The following is an 18,251-nucleotide window of genomic DNA, read 5'->3' on the forward strand; positions in this document are numbered from 1 at the left end:
TCCAAGCCTGATGTGGGGCTTGTACTCACGACCCTGAGATCAAGAGTCACATGTTCTACCAACTGAGCCAGCCAGGCACATCATCCCTTAACTCAATTTTTAAATTAATCGCTCTGGATTTTCACCTACACACTGTCCCTGAATGGTGCTCATTTCAAAAGATAATTTTGTGTCTAAGTTATGAGTTTAATACATTTTCATTATGTTGATCAGAGTATATAACCTTTATCTATAAAACTGTTTCTGTGGGGAAAACAGGGGTATTCTGAATTTCAGAAGATCAATTTAGAAACCCATTTTTAAAAAACTCTACTTTGGTTGGTTCTTTCACTCAACAATTATTGCTTTTCATTAGTATCAGACACTGTTGTAGGCCCACGTGAACAAAAGAAAGACACCTGACCTCATGGAGTTAACATTCTGGAGAGGAGAGACAGTTAAACAATATACCGAAGAAATAACCGTGTAGTGTGTTGGAAGGCAATAAGTCCTAAGGAATAAAGAAAAAACAGTGCAGGGTATGAGGGATGGGGATGCATGGCAATTTTAAACAGGATGGTTATGGAGAAGATTACACTTAAGCAAAGTGTGAAGGGAGCCAGCCAAGATGACCACTTAAAGTGAGGGAAGAGTATAGAAGGCAGAAGAGCCAGTGCAACGTTGCAGCAGGAGCTGACCCAGTGAGTCTGAAGAACAGCAAGGAGGCCAGTACAGGTGGAAAGGAGTTGGGGGGCGAGGGGGGAACAAGAAGATAAGGTCAGAGAGGTAAGCTGGGTAGTGGCAGGAGGGAACTTGCTAGATCACATACAGCCTTGCAGGATTGCAGAGCCTTTGAGAAAGTCAGCGGTCACTTGCACTGGGCTGGCTTAAAGTAAGGCCTGCTTGTATCAAAAGAATTTCTCTTCTCCCCTGTCTCTTATACTTCAACTTTAATGTGGATACAAATAAACTGAGATCCTGTTAAAATTCAAATTCTGATTTCATCCTTCTGGGGCAAGGCCTGAAATTCTCCATTTTTAACAAGTTTCCAGGTGATGCCAAGCTGCCAGTCTACAAGGACACATTGACAAATAAGAGGAGGGAGGGGTTGAGTTCCCAAGGGCTTTGGAACTTACTTCTCCATTAGCTGGGTGCAAGGGACTTCTTGTTCCCCGTGAGCCTGAAAAGATAACCTCAGAAGGTTTTTGTTCGTTGTCTTTTTGGTCATGGTCTCAGCACGTGCTACGCTATTTCAAGGTCCTATCACTTGGCTAGTAACAACAGGGTCTAGACTTGCTCCAGGAACAAGAGCTAAGTTGTCTGGCTTTTTCCATGCAGTGTCTAAGAAGTTTCTAGGGCCTCCTCACTGCTACTATGGAGGCTCTGATTCTTAACTTCAACTTGGGAAACGCTGCTGCACTCCCTGAATAATTAAATTCTCTGACCACATTCCTGTCTCACTCCAGTTGCAGAAGTTCTGTACAGGTCCTATACCTTCAGTGAAAGCCCAGCTGTGTAAACGAGGCCTGAGGCAGCTAGAGGATTTGGGGTAGGGCCACCAAGCAGAAGAGAGAATACCCTGCCAATGCCTATTTTACAAGCAAGGCTGGCCTTCTTAAGAGCCAGTGCAGTAATTTGCAGGCGGAGCAGCCCTGGAAGGACTGGCCGCTTGCAAATATAAAGCACAGAGTAGGAGTCAGATGGGCTTGGGTTTGAATTGTGCTTCTACCCCTTACTGTGTAATATCAGGAATATTCCTTGGTGTCCCAGAGCCACAGTTTTCTCATCTGGAAAATGGGAATGACAACGCTTCCCTCATTTATTGAGATAATGCACATAAAGCATGCAGTGCGTAACCTGGTTCATAATGATGCTCATAAAATACTAATAATTATTTTTATAATTATTAGTAACATCCCACCTATCAAATCGCTTTGTGGCCTGGCACTACGGTACCTACCTTTACATTCTCTGGAGTTAAGGCACCATGGCAAATCCCTCAGCAAAGGCTTTCAAAGAGAAAAACACAGGGACCAATAGCAGTTTCATCTTGGCAAATGTCACACGAGGTAATAGGACGCACTGAAGATGTTTAGTTTAGAAAGTAGATGATGGGGGGGACACACGTGGTCATAGTTGTCGCCATGCTGTCTTGTATGAGAGGAATTAGACATGCTCTGTGAGACCCAGCGGGTACAACTGACACCAACGGGAGGGAAGTGAAGGACGGCACACGCACCCATTAACAGACAAAGCGAGGTAGGGGGCGAGGGAGGAGGGGGGCGTCCGTGAGGGTCCGCTCGTGCGCAGCTGCGGCGGCGGAGCCAATCACCGCGCGCAGCCCGTCCTCGCGCGAGGGTACAGTCGTACAGCCGTGACGTCGGCGGTTGCCATGGAGAGGCCCGCTCAGTCGCGACCGCGAGCTGGCGCCAGGGGCCGCGGGGTCGGAGCGTGGCTTTGAAGCTGCTTCCGCTACCACCATGAGCGGCCGAAGTAGGGGTAGAAAGTCCTCCCGCGCCAAAAACCGGGGCAAAGGCCGAGGCAAAGCCCGAGTTCGCGCTGCTCCTGACGACGCCCCCCGCGACCCGGACCCAACACAGTGCCAGAGGCTCGGGGAGGAAACCCAGGCGGCACAGGTGCAGGCTGGCGCGGGTTGGGGTGGCCTGGAAACCGCTGCGCCCGCGCCGCCCCGTCGGCCCGGGGAGGAGGCTGCCTGCCGGCTCCCCCTGGATTGTGGCCTCGCGCTCCGGGCCCGAGCTGCGGGGGGTCGCGGGCAGGCTGCGACCAGGCCCGGCCTGGGGAAGGCCACATCCCTCTCGGAGCGCCTAGCGACAGAGACGGTCTTCGTGGGAACCGTGGGAAGGCCAAAAAATGGCCCCCGCGTTGGAAATCGGCGTGGTGCTGCTGGGAAGAAGGCCTCAGAAACCTGTAGCGCAGCGGGGAGAGTACCTCAGGCCCTAGCTGGTGGGAAGCTGAAGAAAGGGGCCACTGGGGAGAGCGTCTCCGCCCCTGTGGGAGAAGAAACGAAGGTGGAGAAGGATGCAGGGTCAGGGCCCCTGGCGACAGATGGCAGCATGGATACGCTGGAGACCGTCCAGCTGAAGCTGGAGACCATGAACGCCCAGGCGGACAGGGCCTACCTTCGGCTCTCGCGCAAGTTCGGGCAGTTGCGACTGCATCACTTAGAGCGCAGGAACCTCCTCATCCAGAGTATCCCAGGTTTCTGGGGGCAGGCTTTTCAGAACCACCCCCAGCTCTCATCCTTTCTGAACAACCAAGATAAAGAGGTTCTCAGCTACTTGAACAGCCTGGAGGTGGAAGAGCTTGGCCTCGCGAGATTGGGCTACAAAATCAAGTTCTACTTCGGGCGCAACCCCTATTTCCAAAATAAGGTGCTCATCAAGGAATACGGGTGTGGGCCTTCGGGTCAGGTGGTGTCTCGTTCTACTCCAATCCAGTGGCTTCCGGGCCATGATCTCCAGTCGTTAAGCCAGGGCAACCCAGACAACAGCCGTAGCTTCTTTGGGTGGTTTTCAAACCACAGCTCCATTGAGTCTGACAAGATTGTGGAGATCATCAACGAGGAACTGTGGCCCAATCCCCTGCAGTACTACCTTATGAGTGAAGGGGCCCGTGCAGAGAAAGGAAAGGAGGGCAGGCAAGGTCCAGCAAGGCAGCCAGTGGAGACCCCTGAGCCTGGGGCAAACAAGTCCAACTGATCCTGCACTAGTTTCCCTACTACCTCCTGTTGGACCTGTGCCTAGCTAACCACGTGTGTTTGGCCGTCTGCCTTCTCTTCATGTTGGCCTCTGTGCACTGTATTCCCTTTGGACTTCAGTTACAAGAATATGGTATTTATGATCATGTTCTTTGGCCCCCTCGTGGCCTTGCTTTTTTCACATTAGTGTTACACGTTAAATGATCTCACCCCTACTGTTTATACGTTAAGCACACATGCTTCAAGTGTGTGCTGCCTTTGTCTACATTGCCTGGACCGTGTTCTTGGCTCTGGCCTTTCCCAGCTGTCTTTAACATGGACACTCATGAGTCATCCTCCACAAGGACCAGTGCATCCTCGAGCTCTGCTGCTCCAGGGCCAGTGACTTGCTGAGCTTTGTGTTCATGCTGGCCATGTGTGCCATCTGTGGCAAAGTCTTCTGTTGCCACTGCAAAATGAAGCTAGCACATATGGTATTGGCCATCAGCCAAAACTGATTGTTCCAAGGCCCTGGGGCCACCAGCCAAGGTTCCACCACCTACTGGATCTCTGGCTTTGGCTAGGGGCCTATGCTGCCCTGCTGGATGTGTGGAATAGCACTTGACTGCTGGGCATGGATGAGGTTAAGGGTGAGAAGCGTAATGCCATGTGTTCTATACCATTATGCGTCTCTTCCTGCCTCTGGGTCCTTATGATGAACATTCATCAGGGTCAACACCGTACCCCATCACTGTCAGGCCACTGAGATTTGTCTAGGTTGCTATTGGCCCCACTTGGCTTCCCAGTCAATGAGGACCTCAAGAACTGCCTGTGGACCAAGGCCCCCTGCCAGTGCATGAGACACACACCTACCTTCCCCAGCCTTCTAGGAACCCTACTGCTTGCCAGACTGATGGGCGGGTATGTGACATGTGCTCACTGTCATCGTGCTGCGGCTCCAGGTGAGAGTGAGGACTGGACCCACATACAATCTAGGTACCTTTGTCAACTCTTCTCATCCCTTGCTAGCATATGACCAGAGTGCTATAGTGGGGTTGTGGGGAAAAGGGATTTTTGATCTATGGGCCTGTGTCTACTTTATCTCATACCTCTATACCTCCTTACTTGCCCTTCCTTCACTTCTCTTCCTTCTTCCCTCCCCTCCTTTCCTGTCCTCCTTTCTTACTCCTCTACTCCCTTCCTTCCTTCCTTTTTTGTTTCAATATTACTACAGCTCAGAAAGTGAAAACAACTGAAAAGCCAAGGTTGTCTGCATACAGCTAGTGAGAGAGCTAGGACTTGCTGTGCACACTCACACATTGGGCTGACAGAGGGCAGAGGAAACCAGAAGGCCAAGGTCTGTAGTCAGACCTTGGTCCCGACTCCTGGATGCACTCTATAATTCTGAAGTTGAAAATTCTTTTCATGGCTAACATGCTAGAATTATAAGTCCCAAGGCAGCAGTGTTGTGGACTTAGTGTTTACTCCTGTTCCAGCTTTTTTGTGTGTGCCCCATAAGACCCAGTTGTCTCATATTGTTTCTTCCTCTGTGGTAGCCTCTGGCCATCTGGCCCTCGTTCCCCAGCTTTCTACCCTCAACAGTCCTTTGCTGTCTTTACTTCTACCTTCAGATACCCTTAGGAGTAGGCTTTCGTCTTGGGGCATGGGGTCAGGGTGGGCAGAATCTGTTCTGGATCACCAAGGCTCATTCCCAGTGGGTGTAAAAGCTGAGTTAGGCCCTTTTTCTCCTTCACATCCCTAAGGGTGACGCATTAAGACTGTAACTCCCATTCCTTGTGGGAGACCTTGTTCTGAGTTCCCCAGGGGCTGGGGAGGCCTTGACTCAAAATTGTATACAGGATGTGCCAGGCAAGGCAGTGGCAGCAAAAACAGAGTAGGAATGAACCTGATGTGGAGATGGGCCTGGAGAAGCAGATAGAAACGGGTGAAGAAACCTCAGGGAGAGTATGCCTATTTCTCAGTGATGGGGGGGACAGGGAGGGACCTTTTCCAGAGTGAGGAGAGGAGAGTTAAAGGGATCATGGGACAATTACAATGCCTAGATGTAGGTTTGCCCCAAGTTTTGTTCAGTCATTAACTCATCATTAGTGGATTTTATAAATCACAGAAAGAAACCCAAAACAGAATAATGTTACTTTGGATGCTTTCTCTTTTCTAGGTGTGGCCTTGCGTATGTGGAAGATTGATGCTATATGCTGCTTATTTTTGCCATAAGTAAAATCTTACCACTAATGGGAATATGTAGCAGAGTAGGTCTGCTTTTTTTTTTTTTTTTTTTTTAATGTTTTTCTCTTTATTGTGGACATTTTCAGACATGCACAGAAGTGGAGAGGATGGTCCCTGGACCCTGAGTACCCATCACCTAGCTACATCAATTATGATCAACCTGGTATCTTCCTCTCCCCACCTATATTGTTGATGGAAAGTCCAACACTGTGCCAATTTAAACTTGACTACTTTGGGAGATCAGGACTTTCTTTTGGTGGTGATAGTGGTGGGGTGCACTATCATGATCACATCAGGTCTGCTTTTTGCTTTGAATGTTAACTGATGAAGTTCTAGAAATGGGCCTTAGAAGTGAAAGTCTTCAAGATTAACAGGGAGTACTCAAAAAGAGATGAAAATGTGCTCTCTTTCCCCTGCATCACAACAGGAGAGAGACTGTTGTGTTGTAAATCTTTCAAAGACTGATATAAGGTGCTTACTTGAGACCCTTCACCAGAATATCAGTCTTTTTTTGCCTGTAAAAGATGGAGACTTGTGTGACTGTTAGAAATACCATCAGCTTGTCCTGGTCTCGTGATATAACTGTGGTCTTGAAAGTATAATTTGGTAATTGTTGCTGTGTTCTGTAAAAATAATCTCCCAAAAGTAATCAGTAACTGGTTGTCTTACTTGCTAATTTGACATCCTGGTAATAATGCAATTATTCCTTTGTTCCTAAGTATAAATAGTTGTAAGCCTGCATGCATTGTGGAAAAATAAAAATCTGTATCTCTGTTATATTTTTTATTTTTAAAAAAGAATTGGAAGGTTAAGCCGAAGCTGGGTAGTTGAGGGGATGTGTACATTGGCCTCGAGTGATTCCTAGGTCACAGGCCCTTGTGTGACTAGCTATATCACAATACACAAAATTCAGATTCCCAAGCCCTTAGCAGATAATGAGATTCTGTGGTTCTGGAAGGAAGCCAGGGAGTTCTTGTTCTTAACAAGTTTTCCAGGTGATTGTAGTGTAAATCCAGTGCTTCTCAAATTTTAGAGTACATCTGAATTGTGTGAGGAAACTATTAAAATATGAATTCTGATTCAGTAGTTCAGGGTGGAAACGGAGATGCTGCATTTCTTTTTTTTTATTTAATTTTTTTTAGTGTTTTGTTCTTAGAGACAGAGCACGAGCAGGGGAGGGGCAGAGTGAGAGAGGTACACAGAATTAGAAGCAGGCTCCAAGTTCTGAGCTGTCAGCACAGAGCCTGATGCAGGGCTCGAACTCACAAGCTGTGAGATCATGACCTGAGCTGAAGTCGGACGCTTTACTGACTGAGCCAGCCAGGCACCCTGGAGATGCTGCATTTCTAACAAAATTCCAGGTGATTTCAGTGCTGGTGGTTTGTGAACTACTTTGAGTGCCTAAGGAGGTGATGTTCAAGTCCCATTCAAACGGGAGTAACAGTGCTCAGCCTTGGCTACACACTAGAATTATCTGGGACACTTAAATATGCTGCCAGAGCTTTGTACAAATGCCAGGTAAATCAGAATGTGGGAAGGGGTTGGTCCAGATACAGGTATTTTAGAAACATCCTAGGTGATTCTTTTGTCTATCTAGAGTTGAGAACTAGGGTTACTGATGCTGTTCTAACACATCTATAAAAAGGTTAATTCTAGTAATCAAGAGAAGCATCAGCAGACAACAGAATGCCACATAGCTGCCCAGCAGAAAATAGTTGGAAAAAATTAGAAGTGGGTTGTTAAATGACAAGATAATAAAATTAGTTTACATGAGAAAGGGCTTGAATCAATAAGTGTACAGTGTTCAGAGCATAGTAGGTATTAAGATATTGAATGAATGAATGAATTTAAAACAGTTTATAGAAAAATGCCTCTGGGCTAGTCTGATAATTAAATTAGTAAAGTAGATCAAATTTGTTTATAAGGATGTATTAGTTTGTTGGGGCTTCCATAACAGAGTACCATGGACTGGTGGCTTAAACACCAGAAATTTACTTCCTCAGTTTTGGAGGCTAGAAGTCTCAGATTGAGGTGTTGGTAGGGTTAATCTCGGAAGACCTCTCTCCTTGGTCGTAGATGGTCGTCTTCTGTCTTCACACTGTCTTCCCTCTGTGTGAGCCTGGAGGTAGTGGACGGTTGTGGGAGTTGTGTGTGGCTGTTCTGCAGGCCTAGATTGTTTCCTTGGGCGCATTGCGGGCCTCGTGTTGCTACATCTTCAAAGGGGAGTGGGAAGAATCAGGATTTTTATGTAGAATCTCCCAATTTTGAATGCTATCAACTAAAAAAAATTTTTTTAAACCCCTAAAGCCTCACTACTAGTGATATGGGGAGTGCAAATCGGTATGGAGAGCAGCCTCTTTTTCAGGCTCAAGCCTCTTCTTGGGGTTCATGCCGACTCCTCTGGAGTTAGGAATTGGGGGAGGCTTTCTGCCCAGTTCAGCTCACACACTTGCTTTTTTATGGATGTGAAGCCTCCACTTACCAGGCCTCCCTTTCACAGCCCTCCACTTGGGTTCCATCTGATCTGGGATTCACTACCTTCCCATGGGCTCATTCATTTATTGAATGTGCCAGTCTTGGTGTAGACATTAGAAATATAGCTGTGAACAAATAGAACGTTGAATTCTGCCCCCTTCCTAGGTTTCAACCTCTTCTCAGATTTTGCCTGGGATTGTCAGTCAATCTATTTCTTTTTTCCCTTTTCCTGCATAGGGCTTCTGAATGTTTTAGATCAATATGGGAACTAAAAGAAAGTCTCTTTTTCACCCTCTGACCTCCTAGATCAGAGTTCACAGAGCAATTAGGCTTTTAATAACCTGAAAAGTGAGGGCTTCTTGGAGTAATTCTCATTAGGCGGGGAGTCCCTGGCCCTTTTCTCAACTTTGAATTTTATTATAAAAGGACTTTTGATTTCTAAACTCATTACTGGCTGGGCTTTTTTGGAAGTGTGCTGGGTTTGACTATGCCATGGGTGAGGGAGGAGAACAAAACAGACTTGCTATGCATAGCTTATTGGAAGTTTTATCAGCTTCTGACTGTCTCTCCTTACACTTGGGGCTTTCTGCCTCTGGTCTGCTCCACTGGTTTGCAACAAGGCAGAGAGGCATACTGCTCTGGGGTGGCCTCCCAGAGGGAGGAGACTTTGCCCTCAGTTGCCCCTTTCAAGATTTTGGAAAGCCCTTATGCCTTCTCAGCCCTTGAGATCCTAGGCCTTGGTGAGCCACTGTTACTGATGTTACATATCCCTCAGATGTTGGGGCAGCAAACCAAACAAAACAAACAAAACAAAACCAAACAAAACAAAACCAAACAAAACAAAAGAACCCAGGCTATTCAGCCTATGGTTTTTATCTGTCTTTGTCCTTAGCATCTTCACTTCTGCTTTTGGCATCTTCTTCAACTGTATTTCACCATTCCAGATCATAACTCACTTCTGCTGGTTCGTTTTTATCTGGAACTCTGACTTTGTGCTTCGGTACCCCAAATCAGCATTCTCTGGTTACCTACTCTCCAAGGCTCAAATCTTGAGTTCCTTCCTCCTCTCCCTGCCTCCTGTCAACCTGGTTCTCAGCTGAGGTTTGACAAATATAAGACAAAATAGTCACCATCCACGTGACACTTCATGCTTCCCAAACCACATTCACTTACATTATCTCAGTTATAACAACTGTCCCCTGAGATGGCTCAAAGAGGTTAAATGACTTGACCCAAACTACCCAAGTGGTACGCAGTAGATCCAGAACTCAACTCAGGTCTGCCGGTTCCAAACTCCATCCATACTTGTGATGGTAAACACAAGGCCCAAGCAGATATCTGGTACTGTGAATCTAGGCACTTCTTTCCACAGAACCTGGATTGATGCCTTCACGGAGTGCATCAGACCCCTCAGCATGGCACATTAGTCAGTCACAGCCAATCAGAGTTGGCATGAGTGGGAACCTTCTTGGCGATCCCAAACTACAGCCTGCTGTCGGAGCTCAGTTAGGAGCTGGACTAGCTAGGGTTGGGTGGCTCAGAACGGTGGCTGAGGCTTCTTTTAACTGCTTTGTTCTAAGGTCAGGATCGGCCCAAAGTTTTAATACCTGAATCTGAATGATTCGGGGAAAAGGAGGTAACTCTTCTATAACACGGAGTCTGGTGATAGGAAGTTGCTGGCTTGCTTCCATGGCTCCATGATAGTAGGACTCTGGTCCACACCACTGCTTCCTCTTCTCTTGGCTTTTTTTTCTCATGGTTCCGCAGCTGCACGTAAGGACAGGCAGGAAGGAGGGAAAGGATGTCTTCTCATATGTCTCTGTCTTTATCAAGGAAGGAAATCTTTGCCAGCAGTCCCTTCTGGATCTCAGGAGAACTGAGTCAGGTTCCTTGGGCCAGAAATGGGTCACACTCCCACACTCTATTTTAGGGAAACAGCACTTCTCAGCATCTCTCGCGGGTGTAGGGGTCTGCCATCAAAGAATAAGGAGAGCTCAAGAGGTTAGAATGGACAGGAGATTTTAGTCGCCTGTGGGCTCATCCTTTCTGGAGTGATGGCTGTGCTGCTGACACAGACACCACATACTAGGCAGAAGCACTGTGCATCTGCACTTCCCGCCTCCCAGCTCTCCTGGGCACCTCTTTTGCCAAGAAAGCTCTACCAGTGCTTGGTGTTCTGTGTCTCATCTCCTCTGTTACATGGCTAGTGCTCTTCCAGCCAGGCAGTGCCTTTTCGGTTTTCCTCTCTCCCACAGCACCTCACTCAGGGCTCACTCAACATTTGATGTATGTGTTCAGTAAATGCTACTTGGGTGGCTGTGATAAATCAATAATATTTCTAAAATGAAACTTTTGAACAAGTCAATCACCAATCAGAACTTTCAGGAGTAAGGTCCAATCCTAAGAAGCTCGTAACAGGCCCTTTGTTATATGACTGCATTAAAATTTTTTTATTTTTATTTTAGAAAGGGAGAGAGAGCACAAGTGGGGAAGAGGGGCAGAGGGAGACAATCGTATGCAGGCTCCATGCTAAGCATGGATTGATGCGGGGCTCAATCCCATGATCCTGGGATCATGACCTGAGTTGAAAATTAGAGTTTGTCAGTCAACTGACTGAGTCATCTGGGTGCCCCTGACCCTACATATATTTTATTTCAAACACTTTTATTATGAAAAGTTTTAATATACATAAAAGTTGACAAAGCACAATGGTTACCCATATATGATTTTTAACTTTGTGCCATATTTATTTTGTCTGTATATGTTTTGCTGAACAGTTTGGAAAAAAGTTGCTTGACCACTGAATCCTAAATACTCAGCTTGCATCTCATAAAAAAGGATTTTCTGGGGTGCCTGGGTGGCTCAGTTGGTTAAGCATCCAACTTCAGCTCAGGTCATGATCTCACAGCTCGTGAGTTCAAGCCCCACGTCGGGCTCTGTACTGACAGCTCAGAGCCTGGAGCCCATTTTGTCTTCTGTGTCTCCATCTCTCTCTACCCCTCCCCCACTTGTGCTCTGTTTCTTTCACAAAAGTAAATAAACATAAAAAAAAAAAAAAGGATTTTCTGCTGCATAAACATAAGACCATTATCAGGCTACAGAATACAGTTCCCAAATACCATCTAGTATTGAGTCCATTTTAGTCCATATTTGGACTTTTCCATTGTTCCCAAGATTATTTTACAGTATTAGTTTTAAAATCAAGATTAAATAATGCTCAGTCATTCATCTAGCTATGTCTTCAGTCTTTTTAAAACAAAAATAATCACCTCACTTTCCCCCCCCATGATATTGACTGAAGATGTTAGGCCAGTTGTCTTCTAGGATGTCCCAAATTCTGGATTTGTCTGATGGCTTCTTCCTGGTGTAATTTAACTTTTCCCTCTGTCTCCTATATTTCTTGTAAAGTGAGGGATGCGGATGAAATGCCTTTGGCAAGAATACTACGTAGACAAAGTGGTGTGCCTCATAATACATCACTTCCAAAGGCACAGTGACAGGTGTCCCACTGTTGTGCTGTTGGTTTGATCTATCAGTTAAGATGGCGATCACAATTAGTAGGTAATCTCTGAGATTACTGTGAGGATATTGTTTCATCCCAAGGTTTTATCAGCCATTGATGACATTTGGCCAAATCCGTTATTTCACTGTGGGATACAAAACAGTGACTTTCTGAACTTGGCATTTCCTTTACATATGCTATCTGGTATTTTCCTAAGGAACACCCAGCCCTTATCATCTAGTGGTGAACTATACTTCCTTGTGAAAGGCAGTATAAATGTCTAATTTGTTCCTTGTATTACCTATTTTTGGAATCAGAAGTAAGTGTAAATAATTGCTTCTAATGGCCTCAAATAAGGGTGTGTTATTCTTTTCTCTTTATTATCACTGTGGACTTGTGGGTTTTTATTTCATGTTTTATGATCAATTGCAACCATTTTTCTTTTGGCTACTCAGTTGATCTTCATTTTGCTCCTAACTTAAAAAAATTTTTTTTTTCTAATAGAGAGAGAGACAGAGACAGAGTGCAAGCAGGGGAGAGGCAGAGAGAGAGGAGACACCGAATCCAAAGCAGGCTCCAGGTGCCAAGCTGTCCGCATAGAGCCTTATGTGGGGCTTGAACTCACGAACTGTGAGATCATGACCTGAGCTGAAGTCAGACACTTAACCAACTGAGCCACCCAGGTGCCCCACTCCTAACTTTTTATCAGACTCCTCCTTGACCCTGATTTTCTCCCATTGCCCCCATGTGCTGTGCTGCAGCCAGTGTGACTCACTTCTCTGGATGCCCACTGGGTTCTCTGGATGCCCACTGTGCTCTTTCACACCCTGAACATTTGCATGAGCTGTTAGCATAGGAAGAAAGCCCTTGCAGCCCTTCTCAAATATGGCTCAGATACTGTTGTACGGGGGCCATACTTTTTGATCTGAATTTTTCCCTCCCTTCTCTTTATTTCCACAATATTTTGTCCACACTTCAATTTATAGAACCTAACTAACATAGTGACATGTTCTTGTCTGTTTACCAGAGACTGTGAGATTCTTGAGGCCACAGAATAATAATAACAAACAATATGTCTTAATCATTTTTTATTCTCATAGCTCAGGGGCTTACACATAGTAGGTTCTCATTAAGCAACTGAACAAATGAATGATCCCTAAAGATTCCTTAAGGCATCAGTGACAAACTACAGAGAGGCTAGAAGTGCCCAGAAACAGAGGTTGGGAATAGTTTCAAGTGAAGGAGAAGCATGAGTGAATACAAATGGGTTAAAGGATAATGGGGGAAGGAAGCTATCATTGGTACAACCTCAGGCAAAAAACTTAGTAGTACCAAATCACTCTTGCAGCATATTGGAAATCAAGTAGGAAAACGGAAGTGACCTGGAAAGCAAAAGAATAATGTCAGAAAGGTACCCTGCATGGTGTGCTGTAGTAATACTCCATGCGAATATATAATCAAAAACAAGAAAAAGCTGATATGATTCTCCCAATGACTTTTTTTCTCTCTTTATATATGCATACGTATACATAGTGTGAGCTCTCTCCTAAGAGGTCCCTTGAATTTAAAGGACTTCAAAAAATTGGCTTAGAACAAGATTTAGAAAAATCTCTAAAAGAGTGGTATCACCAAAAATCACCAAGCTAGACAAGTTAAGCCTGCAGAATGGAGCCCAGTGAGGTATCTAGCAGAAGGTTAGCTTAAGCCTCAATAGGAAATAGCCTAAATTCCAGGATTGTTGGGAAAAAATGGTCATCGAAGCCCACTGCTGCTCTGCCTGGTGCTGTGGGACCAGACACTTTATAAGAAAATTCAGAACACTTAGGGGGAGAAAGGTACAAGACAAGACCTTTGAAACCCAGGAACGTTCTGGACGTTATGATCGTGAAACAGACTGTTCCCCAGGAACTGAGGTTGTAGGACCTTGATGTGCCATCAAGAGAGCACTTCATCTCCTGCCCGGAGGATCCATCTTTCTGTCAGTGCCACTCTGGCTGGGAGAACATTTATTCACGCAACTAGCATTGATGTGAGGGACACTGAGCTCTTACATGTTTACACGTCATTCTCTCAGCAAGAGGTCTTATCTGATTCCCTGATAAAATGGCATTCCCATGCCCACTGCTCACTCTGTATTCATTCTCAGTTCCCTCTCCTTCATAGGATTTATCACAATTTGTGACTATGGTTTTGTCTTTGAGTTTGTTTCTTCCTCTGTACTATTTGCTCTTAAGTATCTTCATTCATTGTTGAATCCCTTAAATCCCAAGTGCATGCACACCGACAAATATTTTGGTCTGGTGGAAGTGTTAGTCTTATGAGCCATGACCTATTAAAATGGCAGACTGAATGGGCCATATCTTGGAGTTGTCCCATGGCAGGAGAAGCTTTCTCTTCCTAAGTGTGCTTTGAGATTTGGAGAATCCATTTTGTTGAGCACATGCCACATGCTGGGCACAGTGCTAAGCACATTTAAACACATCATTGTAACAATTCTATTATTATCCTTATTTTCCAGATGAGATAAAAGAGCCCAAGAGAGTTTAGGTAACTCATTCAATGTTTCATAAATTGTAATTCCTGGAGCTGGGAGTGGAAAGTCTTAATCACTATTCTGCCCTGCCTCTCAGTCTAGGGTATGCAGTTTGAATTGTTGAGTTAGACTAACATTGTCCCCTGCCTTCAGAAGGGAGGGAGGAGGGAGTGTGGCTGAAGATAGGCTTCCAGCTCTTCAGAGGATAGCTATCACTGTGCTCACTCACCAGGAAGTGGGAATACATGTGCATGTGTGTGTGTGTGCATGTGTATGTGTGTATGGGGGCGGGGGCACATCTTGATATGTGCCCAGAGAGGGAATGAGAATGGCCAACAAGCCAGCTTTGGAATACAGCCTACAGACCTGTAGACTGCATGCTGCTTGTCCACAGGCCCACAGTGCCTAGAGGCTGCCAGGGCATGTGTGCCCACTCGGATCACTGCCCACTGAGCAGTTGAGTCCACATTTTAAAGACTCCCAGCTGTGGGTAGCTTGTGGGCAACAGACTCCCATGGCCTGAAGCAGCTCAGAAGGAGTAGGCCTCTGTTGAGGCCCTGAGCAGATGGTGTGACAGAGAGGCTGAATCACAGAAGGCACCAGGCTCAACAAAAGGCCATCGCAACTACCAAATGAGGGGATTTGTTTGTGTGGAGGCAACTTAGATAGGCCTGTGGGTCAGAAGCTGTTCTTTGAGCTTCAGCCTCCCACACAGACAGCTGTCCCTATCTCTGCTCTTGTCTCCAAATAAGAAAGATGGTGAAAAATCATTCTTTCTTGACATTCCATAGGGACATTTTCCTATTCCCCCAAAACTCACTGAACATTCTGCTCTACACAGGGAGCACGTGGAGGGAAAGAAAGCAAAGCAGTTGACATTTGTTGAGCACCTCCTCCATGCTAGACTGTGACATGTGAAATTTTCACCATCTTTTGTTTAGGTTTGTTTTCTTAATAATGAGCTTATGAAGCCTCCATTGTTATGTACGTTTTCCAGTTAATAATACTGACACTCTACTCTGCAAGTTAAGAAACTTGCTCAGGGTTTCTCAGCCAGAATTCTGACTGATGGAGTGCCTTTGGCTCCAAAACTTTCCATTTTCCCATAGTTTTCCCTCCTAGAAGAAGAAGGGAGACACAGCTACTCCAAATTTTAATGAGAGTGATATGGATTAATTAGAATGCTTTCAGCTGTAACAGAAACCCTATCTAATGGGGACCAAGAATAAGGGCAGTTATTATTGCCATAATAAGGAATTTGGAAGCAAGTGGTCCCATGGTTGGTTTAGCTGTCCGGTTATTTTCTTAAGTCTCCAAACTCTTTCCATCTTTCTAGCCCTTCTAACATCCGTGGCATACACTTAGCAAGGACTTTGGGTCTTCAAATCTGTCTCTTGGTGCCAATATGGCTGCTTCAGTGCCAGGCATCACATTCTCAGAGACAGTGTCCAACATAGGAAAGTAACAAAGTGGGCAAAGGGGCTTCTCCTGCACAACACTCTCTCTTACCAGGGGACAAAATGTTTCCTTTACATCTTATTGACCAGACATGAGTCATATATATGTATATGCCAAGACATTACTGCCATGAGTTGCTCACATTAACCAGGACTAGTTCCCCAAGTCTGGGCCACGTTACCCGAAAGGAAGAAGGGAGCATGGCCGTGGGATATGCACTTGCCACATGATAGTAAAGTCACGGCTCCTCAGGCTGTCTAACTGCCAGAGGCAGAGCAGAGTACTTGGGAGAACTGAAGACATTCACTAGTTGTTCATGGATTTAGACTGCTTGTTTTGTTCCCTTTCTGATTTCAGGCATTTGTTAGGCGCCACAGTGGGTTGAAAGAACTATAGGATACAGGCTTGCATGTACTTTATGGGGGAGGAGTTAAATAAGGGGAACAGTGAAATGAAAGCATGAAACAAAAATTTCACAAAGCCAGCATATGATCGAATGGTCTCTGGGTCAAAGGGCAATTGAGCAGATTCTTCTTGAAAGTATTTTGTGAGTTTCTTTGTTATACTCATGATTGGATGGAAGCATTTCAACTCTTTTCAACCAGAGGGAATTGTTTTTGTATCCTCTGCTGGTTTTTGTTATTTCCTTCCAAAGAAAATGCATAAAATTTTCAATGATTTGAGGATATTCTGGGCCAAGGAAATTATTTTTAGGTGTTAAATACAATATTGCTGACCACCCAGAGAAAATATTTGGTGCTTCGGCAAGAGATCCGAACCATCCATAAACTTATGTATGAGTACTGGTAGCTTTACGACGTATGGGTGACATTTTATGATTTTTTTTTTCTTTTGCGGTGGGGCGGGAGGGTTCCCTGTGGAGCTAAGCAGTATTCAAATTAAGCATGAACATTCATTTCAACTGTTACATTAGAGGCATTTGAATAATGCTTAGCAAAATGGCACAGCAGCCAAAACTTTAATTTGGCCTCTGATTAAAGGCAATCTTCTCAATCTGGCCTCAGTTCCTAGAGTAATCCTTTGAACAGATTAAACACAAACACATACTTTGCTGATAATTGTGTGTTGATTCTATAATAAATTGGTTAGGAGTAATTGTTATCATTTGAAACCCCAGATCCCCAAATGGTAACTCAGGATATGAGTTCTCATTCCTCCAGAGCCTCAGCTGGACAACTTTCCCCATGGCCCAGGCATTTTGCTAAGGTCACCATTTGGGAGACACCACCCCCCTGCCTTTTTTATTTTTGGACTTTTGTTTTAGGATCTACCTCGAGAAGCTTACCTTGATTTTTCCAGCCTCTCCTTGGTTGGGGTTTGGGAGAGAGAAGGGAGGATCATGTCCAGCATGGCATTTTCCAGGCTCCCTTTTCTGGGACTGTCCTAATGAGTATGGGCTATAAGTGTGTTGCTACCTCACCCCACCCAGTTAGGTATTTTAAATGCTCCTCTGCCCTAGTTGAGCTGAAGCCATGGTGATCCACGCCAATCTAAAAAGAGACGGTTTTGCCAAACAGTCATCTATGGGTACTTCTCTGCCTCTGAGCACTCCAGAAGCTTCTGGGCCAATGAGCAATCACAGAAAATGTCATGGCTAAAAAACACAAAACAAAAGACATGATGCAGATTGCAGAACATGCTTACCTCATAGCTGCCTTCAGGTCTACATTTGAAGCCATGGCCTTCAAAACCAAAACTGGAACTCTAGTGGAACCAAGAAAGAAGAGTAGGTATGGGCTATGGTGCAACCAAGGCTGGAGAGAGTCACTGGCTTTGGGTTCTTGGTGATGATGTCAAATGTTTCAGAATGGTTAACTGGTAAATGTTGACCAAAGTTAGGTGTGGGACCTGGAGAGTTGGGAGAAAGGTATGCAATGGGAGGTTGGAGGGTAGAGTAGTTAAGACTTGGATTCAGGCGTATGTGGGCTCATACTCAAACTCTGACAGTCAGTAGTTAGGGTGTGCCAACTTGGCAGGGTGTTTAGCTCCTTTAAGCTCCAGCTTTTCTTTTTTTAATCTATAAAATAGAGACAAACGTTCTGAGTTAGGTGGCGGCCATAATAAATAAGAATTAAAAAAATGTTAACAGAATTAACAGAATTAAAATTAACAGAATTTTAAAAATGTTTTAGCATGTACAACTGAAAAGTCCAGGAGCAGTCTGGGCTTCGGGTAGGGCTTGATCCAGGGACTCAAACAATGTCTTTCTTCACCTCTCAGCTTTTCTTCCCTCTGCAAGCTGGCTGCTTGATTCTCTAGATCCACAAATATCACCCTTTCAGCAGCAACCCTAATGAAGAGAAAAGGTATTTCTTCCCTTTCAGTTCTCCCCTCCTCCT

The 18,251-nt window shown here is 45.2% G+C and overlaps 1 protein-coding gene across 9 annotated transcripts in view; it reads left to right on the plus strand.

Annotated features, from left to right (window-relative positions):
* Positions 1 to 2,342: 2,342 nt before the first annotated feature.
* Positions 2,343 to 18,251, plus strand: part of TSPYL5 (TSPY like 5) — a 55,088-nt gene continuing 39,179 nt past the window's right edge. For 3 of the 9 annotated variants that reach the window (XM_027064185.2, XM_027064182.2, XM_027064184.2), the window contains exon 1: positions 2,343 to 4,638. In XM_027064185.2, the coding sequence (XP_026919986.1) occupies positions 2,460 to 3,698 (1,239 nt within the window). In that variant the 5' untranslated portion in view covers positions 2,343 to 2,459 and the 3' untranslated portion in view covers positions 3,699 to 4,638. Of the gene's footprint in view, positions 4,673 to 5,855; positions 6,701 to 18,251 lie in introns of those variants that run through there. The other 6 variants (XM_027064180.2, XM_053208104.1, XM_015082008.3 and 3 more) reach the window with 5 other exon arrangements.

The sequence above is a fragment of the Acinonyx jubatus genome, chromosome F2, assembly GCF_027475565.1.
Source record: "Acinonyx jubatus isolate Ajub_Pintada_27869175 chromosome F2, VMU_Ajub_asm_v1.0, whole genome shotgun sequence".
Classification (NCBI taxonomy): Eukaryota; Metazoa; Chordata; class Mammalia; order Carnivora; family Felidae; genus Acinonyx; species Acinonyx jubatus.